Below are 9740 nucleotides of genomic sequence, written 5' to 3' on the forward strand. Positions count from 1 at the left end.
CTCTATCTAAATCACTACAGTAAAAAATAATACAATATTACTTAACTAGCTTAATTACATAAACATAGATTAATAAAAATTTGAAAGCATAGAAATGGAGATAAAAATTGACATACTTTATAATTCAATAAGCTGATTAAATAATAGGTCAATAAAGGAAATGTTTCATAAATTAGCATATTTAGTTGGTGTGTAGCATAAAAAATATAATTTACACATTATTGCAGATGGATTGAAGAGTTATTGCTGTTATAAAACACAGACTTCTAAGATTTATAAAACTTTTTACATAATGGGTAAAGAATAAAAATATTTAAAATTAAAATGAATAATATGAGAGCAAAATAAAAATTGTAAATATATTTATTTCTTCATCTATCACATTAAAAATAATTAAAGGTAAAATATTCCAGATATAAAGATTAAAAATCTCCACACTACCCAATGTGTATATATTTTATGTACTTTTATGTTCCAGGTACCAGTTATGATTTCAACCACCTAATAGAATCTCTCTGCATATTTGTTGTATGAATTCATAAATCACTGGAGACATGTAGAACTGACATGGCCACACATTCCCAATAGCCACATAAAATGATTTAACATTTTTGGAAAACAGTATAGTCACATATTCAAAGCAGCTTAACATTTCACATGCTTTGACTCAGCAATCCCATGCCACGAAATTATGAAGAGTAGAAATTAAATTTCTAGCATGAATGAATAATTGGAAAAAAAGTATATGTATAAAATAGGTGAATGGTTCAATGTATTATGATATGAATTCCATTGAATTCTGTGTATTCAAGAAAATTATATTAGTAAAACTATGTAAATATGCATAATAATTGTATATGTTTGTACCAGTATGTAAACTTGGCATTTAAAAGATAAAAATTTAAATGGACATTTGGAATTAAACAATTGGTGAGTGGAATTGTGGATAAATTATCACTATTTATCACTATTATTGCTGTAATTTTGTCTATGCTGTTTTTCCAAAAGTGCTATGTTTGTTGATATGACCTGATATATGTTTGTGTCTGCATGTCTATATGTATTGGGAGGAAAAGGAAAGTAGTGGACCTACATTAAAATATTATATATAATCATTTATTTTCTCTTAATTTGAAAGAATAACAAAAAGTCTTATTTCAGTGTCTAAAAAATTGAAAATGTCAAATGAAGCATTTCCATTATGATTATGGTTATAGTATTTGGTTTATCAACAGGAAAAAAAGTGTTGTTTTTCCCGAACATTACTATATACATATTTTAGGCATGCTCAGTTGCTCAGTCCTGTCTGACTCTTTGGCAGTGTTTACCATTTATATATAATGGATTCCAGTCATTAAACATGCTCCTTGTGTGTAATAGTGGACAGCCATCAACAACAGGACAAAAATGTGGTTTTCCTGGTGAATTCACCACCCAACAGTAACTTTCTTAAAGCTCCCTTCATGGCTTCATTCCTCAAGCTGTAGATCATAGGGTTCAGTATTGGGGGCACCACTGTATAAAAGATGGATATGATAATGTCGGAAGCAGTTGGAGAGTCTGAAGTTGGTCTGAGGAACTCAAAAATGCCTGTGCAAAGAAAAAGTGACACAACAAAGAGGTGGGGCAGGCAGGTAGAGAAGGCCTTGGAGCGGCCCTCGGCAGAGGGTATTCTTAGAACTGTGGGGAAGATTTGCACATAGGAGAGAACGATGGAGACGAAGCAGATGAACGCCAGCACGGTCATGAAAGCAGTCACTCCAATCACGCCTAGGTAATCACTGGAGCAAGAGAGCTTCACCAGCTGGGGGATATCACAGAAGAACTGGTGGATTATTTTGGCCCTACAGAATGTGATGGAGAATGTGGCAGCTGTATACAAGATTCCAGAGATGCCACCACTCAGCCATACAGCTATCATAGCCCGCTTACAGGCTCTGGGATCCATAATGACTTCGTAGTGCAGTGGGAGGCAAATGGCAGCGTAGCGATCATAAGACATCACTGTGAGAATGGCCACCTCAACCCAGGCCAAAGATGTGAAGAAGAAAACCTGAAGTATGCACTGACCGTGGGCAATATAGCCATTGCCTGTCAGTGAATTTTCAATGGACTGGGGGACCGTGACAGAAATGAAGGAGAGGTCCAGAAGCGAAAGGTGTTTCAAGAAGTAGTACATTGGGGTTTGGAGATGTTGGTCCAGAGTTGTGATGGCGATAATCAGGAGGTTTTCTGCTAAGGTTAATAAGTATATTAACAAGAAAAGCAATGCGTGTAAGATCTGCAGCTCACGGTTGTTGGAAAACCCCATGAGGAGGAATCCACTCATTGTAGTTACATTTGCCATAACCATTTTGAAGGTACAAATTGTGTTGGCAGCTGGAAGATAAAGAGGATGGAGGAAATGCAGTAGAGAGATGTTAAAATAAATTATTCATTTATTCATCAATGCTTCTTTCAACAATTAATTTCTGAGTACTTGTCATTCATCAGCTGTGCCCTAGATGTTGGGAACTCAAAGATGAAGATATACATATCTTGTGTTCAGGGAGCTTACAGAAAACACCAGTAAACCTGAGTGCAAATGTGATCAGAGTCACTGGTCCTGTCACAGAAAAATGGTTGCATTTCCACCACTAAAAACACTATTCCATTTCCACAAGGTAAAACTTGTTGCTTCACTTTAAGTCAAGAACAGAAATTCAGTGATCAGCTCTTGATTAGTGGTTTCTCAAAACTGGACAGATTATATTGCTCTATTTTAGTAGACTGAAGGGCTCTTTAGAAGATTTGTGGTTGAATGGGATGATACCTAAGGTTCTTCCCTGGCAAGGCATTCTATTACAGAGAAAAGCCCTAAATTGTGAGGCCAAGGACCAAATTATGCAGTTATTGCCTTTCCAGTTAGCATTTTATTTAATAAACACATCTTGAAATCAAGAACAAAAAAATTTTTAAAGGGAATACTTACATTTCACTATCATATTTAGTGTTTAATCTGTCTAGGGCTTCTTCTAGTACCTTACAGCTTTCTCTTTTCATTTCATTTCATTCCTCTTCACATTGTCTTCAGCTAAAGTCATTAAGTATGTATTGACTGTTTACTACATGCAAAGGCATTTGCAAAGAAGAGGAAGAAAGAGTGATTGCTCAGAGGTGGCTTTCAGTGTGGAAGGAAAACTTTCAAAAACCCAATATACAACTTCAGAAAGAGACTCTGAAGAAGTATAAAGTAGTCTACAATTCAGAAAATAAATAAATCAAGTGTTAGGCCATTGTATAGTGTTTTGGGCTTTGCAGGATCGAGATAAACAAAAGTTCTCCCCTCATTAAAATATACCTCAGTATATGAGAGCTGACCAGTCACTTAGTCACGATCCTCTCATATTCCTTAATTTTTTTCTCTGCCGGTGAGTTCTAGGCAGCAGCTGGGGGAAAAAAATGCTGAATGAAGCAATCTCTTTGAGTTTTATTCTGAACCATGTGAAAGATTGAGGGCAGGAGTAGAAGGGGCGTCAGAGGAGACATGAGGGAGACAGAATAAATATGAACTGTGAACAGGAAAGTTTGACATCAGAGAATAGAAAAGGAAAGTAAATGAGAGAGGCTATTAACTCACAAAAGCCTCTCAGACTGCTGAGAGGTTAGGAGGGGGTTGCTGATCTAAATAAGATTCTCTTAGATATGGCTAGAGACTGAACAACAAATGTGAAATCGCACCAGAAATTTTTGTGTGTGTGTCTCATTAATTCATGTTCTTAGAAGTCACACCTCCTCTGTGAAGAATGACTCAACGTTTATGCCCCCCTTCTACATTCTATTGTCTGGCAGGGGTCAGTAGTATTAGATTTACAAATTTGTATGGTATTAAATTTAAATTTTAAACTTTTGTTTTGGCTGCCAAATTCTCTATGCATGTGAATTTCAAAGTTAATCTAGAATATCACCCACTTAATCCATTTTTATTAAAGCTTCCCACAGCTAATAGAAAACAGAAAGAATTAAAGAGTAAAGGCTATGCTTTCAACAGTTTCTCCCTTTCTGCCTTGGAGAGGCAGTTGCTGCCCGTTTTTTTGTCCCCCTTTTCCTTGAACTGATAAAATAATAAATGACTTTATTATCCATACTTAATTTTATTATTGGTACATTAAGTATTTTAGCCTGCCAAATTTCCACCAGTGCTTATCAACAGTCTGGGAAATAAACTGAAAAATTTTGAGCATCCATTTTCATGAGACAGACACCATGCTAGAGTCTGTCATAAAATATGTCTCATTTTATTTTTTTATCTTCTATAGCCTAAGCATTTTAATCTCTTTTTTAAAAGAAAAAACTAAGGTTCAGAATAACTTAAGTGACAGAATTGAATCTAAGTACCAAACCTTTTTCTTTGCAATTCATACCACTGCTTACATCAAAATCTCTATTTATGAAAGACATGCAGAAACATTGGGGAAAAAAGGCAAAATTACACTGAACAATTATCTATTCAAGGTTCATGGTGATATCAGAGACTATGATACCACTATAGTACAATTACTATACTGTTATAGTACAGTATAAGTACTATGCATGTTATAGTGCAATTCTTTACCGAATGTTTATGTAAACATATAAAATATTAACCTTTCTTAATATATGACTTTTCTTAAATTGCTCACTTTGTAATATACTCATGTGAATTAAATATATGACCTTTATTAAGTTAACTTTCCTTGTTAGAATAAAAGTCTTGCTTTTTCAAATTCAATGTGAAGAATATGAGGTTCTGTCAATTTCCATAAAATATTTTTCTCTTTCAAAATTGTAAAACTTACCACAGCCACTATTGGTGTGTGGGTAGTTATGAAAGCTGATCACAAAATTCTGACCTTTTTCATTTATAATGACATCTTTTAAAACATGTTTCCCTTGAGAATCCAAGGTTTCTGTTGCTGTTGGGATTTTTTTTTTCCTCCATCTTTTGTAATGGAAACCTGAACTGAATGATGAGACTATTTCATTTTCTCTACCTCTCTGTCACCTGAACTTAGAACTTTTCACACAGAAGGGAAGTGACTTGATAAACTGTGGGGATTTTGTCCCTTTTCCAACGATTGCAAACTTTAGTAGAGGTATAGATCACCCAGAGAACTTGATAAAACATAGGTACCTAACCCTCACACTGGAAAAGACTCTGATGCTGGGAAAGGTTGGGCGCGGGAGGAGAAGGGGACGACAGAGAATGAGATGGCTGGATGGCATCACCGACTCTGTGGACATGAGTTTGAGTGTACTCCGGGAGTTGGTGATGGATAGGGAGGCCTGGCGTGCTGTGATTCATGGGGTCGCGGAGAGTCAGACATGACTGAGCGACTGAACTGAACTGAACTGAAACCTCACACTTAGTAATGCTGATTCAGAAGGTTTAATGTTACCTCCACACATTTGAATGCCTAACAAACTGCCTGACGCTGCTGCTGCTGGACTGAAAGTCACATTTGGAGAACCACTGTAATAGCTAAATCATGCATTCCAGAAAGGTGAACAATATTTTAAACATTAAAAGAAATTTTTAATGTCAGTTGTCCTGGGAAACTAGAAATCAGTGTTTATAGAGATCGAGGCCTATGCATTACATCTCAGATTTGAACAGTTATTTTGGGCAACCATTGTGGTCTCTAATAAACAAAAAACTATCTACTAAAAGATCCTAAAACAAATTTAGCAACAGTACCTGAGAATCTCATAAAGAGGCCCAGTCCATTAAAATTTATTATTTAAGTATATGCAACTACTTTATAAGCATACTTAAAAATGAATGTTAGTCCACAATATTGTTTTGTAATTTCTGAATTCTGTTACCATCTTTTATATACATTATTAATATTTTCAGTAATAATCATATGACTATAAATTTATTCAATTTATATTACAAAGACTTCTGAAGCTGTAAGGACATAGACTTACTGTTCTAAAGGCTACACAGCATTCTGCTGAAGCCTGTCTCATTAGTGTATAATAGTAGAATATGCTTATTTTTACAGATGATAAAAAAACACATATACTCACATAGGGTCGCAAAGAGTTGGACGTGACTGAAGTGACTTAGCACACACTCACATGGAGAAACAAATCATTTGCAACGAGTAGAGGTAAATAAGTGAGCTTGGAATCAGACAAATATCACTTTGAATCAAATATTTTCTATTCTTTGAGAAGTCTCAAGAAATCAATCTCTTCTAAATTTACTGTCCTAATTGACAGAATGGGGCATAGGTAGAACAGTTGCTTGATAAAATTAAAAGAAAAATGCATGTAATGTACATGACATTTATTAGAGGCTGAATAAATAGTTATGGAGAAAGCTATTATAATACATAAAAGGAAGGGAAAATTAATATGGGTACTTAATGCACAAAAAAAACCTGGATGTCTCTTGGAAATCACATAATGCACCATAGATACATTATCTCATGAACACAATCAGCTTATTTGGCAGCAGTCTGGAATCTATTTGTTAAAAGCCAACTTTATTTTTTTCAAGCCTTTTTATTTTTTATTGGGGTATAGCTCATTAACAAACAATGTTGTGATAGTTTTAGGTGAACAACGAAGGGACTCAGCTATACACATGTATTTCTAAAAGCCAGCTTTAAATTATGCTCACCAAGTCCCAAACTAATTGCCTTTTATTTCAGAAAAAATCCTGTAAGATGCCTAAAAATAAAAATTGAACTTGTGGAAAGAAGACCAATATCCCTGGAACCATAACATCTTAAATTCTGAAGAATTATGTTTTGAGAAGACTGTAAAGAACAGAAAAGTTAGAAGGGAGTTCTGGAAAGAAATCAGATTTATTTCTCCTACAATCTGAAACATAACAGTACCTTTTATTTGTATGGTACTTTAGAGTTTAAAAATGACTTTTAAATGCATCTTTCTCTGAGTGAATTCTTCTTTTGACAGTATCTTCCTCAGAGCTGCCTTCAGGGCTTCATTCCGTAAGTTTAGATAGATAACTGGATTGAGCGTTGGAGGTATCACAGTATAGAAGATGGAGAACATGAGATCCATAGCCGACTGGGACTCAGAAGGGGGCCTTAGAAACTCAAAGCCTGCAGCTGACTACAAATAGGTGGGGTAGGCAGGTGGAGAAGACTTTGGTTCTTCCCTCAGATGATGGAATTCTCAGCACTGCAGAGAAGATGCGAATGTAGGAAAGCACAATAGAGGTCAAACAGATAAACGCTGTTGAGGTTGTGAATGCAGCCACTGCAATCTCATTAATGAATTCATAAGAGCAGGCTAGTTTCAGCATCTGAGGAACATCACAGAAGAATTGGTGAATGACTCTCTCCCCACAGAGCGGTATGGAGAAGTTAACAGCTGCGTGCATGAGCCCAGAGAGGCCCCCAGCAACCCACACAGCTATCACTGCATGCCTACAGGCACAGGGGTCCATAATGGTCTCATATTGCAGTGGTTGACAAATGGCTACATACCGGTCATAAGACATCACTGTGAGGATGGCCACTTCTGATGAGGCCAGAGCTATGAAGAAGAAGACTTGAAGAATGCACTGACCAAGGGAAATGTAACCATTGTTCATAAGTGAATTTGCGATGGACTGGGGGACTGTGACAGAGATGAAACACAGGTCCAGAAGAGAGAGATGCTTCAAGAAGTAATACATGGGGGAATGGAGGCGATGGTCCAAGGTAGTTATGGTGATAATGAGGAGGTTGCCTGTCAAGGCCAGCAGGTATGTCACCAAAAACAGCAGTGCATGCAAAATCTGAAGCTTACGGTCAGCAGAAAACCCCATGAGGAGGAATCCACTCACTGAGGTCAGGTTGGCCATGGTCAGTCTGAAGATAGCAAGATTGACTCTGTTTAGGAAAGAATGTATGATATTGATATAGCTATTAGTCAAGTAACTAAGTGTACTCAGCAAAGAGCTACTAAAATCAAAACAAATTTATCTTCATGGGAATGTGGTGATAGTTAATTCAGAAAAATCTTTAGCCCTTTTTCAAAAACTGAACTTCTAAATGTGATCAACAGCTTCACATAGGTTGAAAAAAGTTATGAGAATTTTCTGGAGAGATAATAAGCAGATAAAGTCTTGATGGTTGATGAATGTGCAGATGAAAGATAAATTTTCCTATTTTTTGAAACAGGTAACAGTGACAGGGAGATGATTCGGAGAAGAAATGAGTTCTGATGGGAGAAGCCCAGTCGGAGGTGTGCCAACCATAAAGTTGGATGTGAAGATTTGGAACTCAGAAGACTATGGCAGTGCTTGAAACATCCCCAATTCAGTAAGAGTGCTCTTACAAGCGGAGAAGGCAATGGCAAGCCACTCCAGAACTATTGCTTTGAAAATCCCGTGGACGGAGGAGCCTGGTAGGCTGCAGTCCATGGGGTCGCTAAGGGTCGGACACGACTGAGCGACTTCACTTTCACTTTTCACTTTCACACATTGGAGGGGGAAATGGCAACCCACTCCAGTGTTCTTGCCTGGAGAATCCCAGGGATGGGGGAGCCTGGTGGGCTTCCGTCTATGGGGTCATACAGAGTCGGACACGACTGAAGTGACTTAGCAGCAGCAGCAGCTCTTACAAGAGTACTTTTGAGTTCAAAAAAGGACAGAAAAGAGGTCTGAGGATAGACTTTTAGATACCATCACATTTAAATAGATGTAGAGAAGAGGACCGGAGAAGGCAATGGCAAGCCACTCCAGTACTCTTGCCTGGAAAATCCCATGGATGGAGGAGCCTGGTAGGCTGCAGTCCGTGGGGTCGCTAAGGTTCGGACACGACTGAGCGACTTCACTTTCACTTTTCACTTTCACACATTGGAGGGGGAAATGGCAACCCACTCCAGTGTTCTTGCCTGGAGAATCCCAGGGACGGGGGAGTCTGGTGGGCTTCCGTCTATGGGGTCACACAGAGTCGGACACGACTGAAGTGACTTAGCAGCAGCAGCAGCAGCAGCAGCAGCAGAGAAGAGGACTGAGTCATACTGAGACAGAAGAAGAAAACCTGTAAGAAGTGACATCATAGAGCCAATGGAAGATGTTTTAAAAGAAAAAAAATAATGTACAACGTGTGCTAAGTTGCTTCAGTTGTGTCTGACTCTTTGTGACCCTGTGGACTGTAGTTCACCAGGTTCCTCTGTCTAAGGGATTCTCCAGGCAAGAATACTGGAGTGGGTTGCCAAGTCCTTCTCCAGGGGATCTTCCCAACCCAGGGATCAAACCCGCATTTCCTGCACCTCCTGCATTGCAGGCAGATTTTGACCACTGAGCCACCAGAGAAGCCCCCATGTACAATAGATTCATTAATTTAAGAAAGGAAATTTAAAATAACGATAAAAGTATTGAATTTACTATTGTGACGGTCATTTGTGGATTAGCTAGAAGCGTTTGGGAGGACTAATGGGTACAAAAGCATGAAAAATGTGGTTTAAAAAACAAATGAAATGTGAAAGGAAATACAGAAATTTTGGCGCACAGCTATAAAATGTTTCATAAAATATAGAGAAGTTTCACTCACCAGAGCTGATCTTAGTCAGTAGGAACCAATTTCTTTTAATACTAAAATTGAACATCTTTATTCTAGAATTGAGCTGGTGTCTTGATCTTTGTAATTTTCATGTAGCGAAAGGACTGAGGTGTTTTCATATAAGATTAAACAGTAAGCATAGACCCAGAGACATTTTAACTTCCCACTGAGCCCTTGATACCCATGAGCCTG

The 9740-nt window shown here is 37.6% G+C and overlaps 2 protein-coding genes across 2 annotated transcripts; both read right to left on the minus strand.

The window, feature by feature from the left end:
* Positions 1–1390: 1390 nt before the first annotated feature.
* Positions 1391–2353, minus strand: LOC129543327 (olfactory receptor 14J1-like). The gene has a single exon (XM_088831302.1). It carries the CDS (start codon positions 2351–2353, stop codon positions 1391–1393), a length of 963 nt encoding a protein of 320 aa, XP_088687428.1.
* A 4535-nt stretch (positions 2354–6888) lies between these two features.
* LOC129543644 (olfactory receptor 14J1) lies at positions 6889–7843 on the minus strand. The gene is given in 2 exon segments (XM_055406871.2): positions 6889–7108; positions 7110–7843. Coding segments are annotated over 2 exon segments (954 nt in total).
* Positions 7844–9740: the final 1897 nt, after the last annotated feature.

The sequence above is a fragment of the Moschus berezovskii genome, chromosome 23, assembly GCF_049115385.1.
Source record: "Moschus berezovskii isolate FMDL1 chromosome 23, NW_MosBer_1.0, whole genome shotgun sequence".
NCBI lineage: Eukaryota > Metazoa > Chordata > Mammalia > Artiodactyla > Moschidae > Moschus > Moschus berezovskii.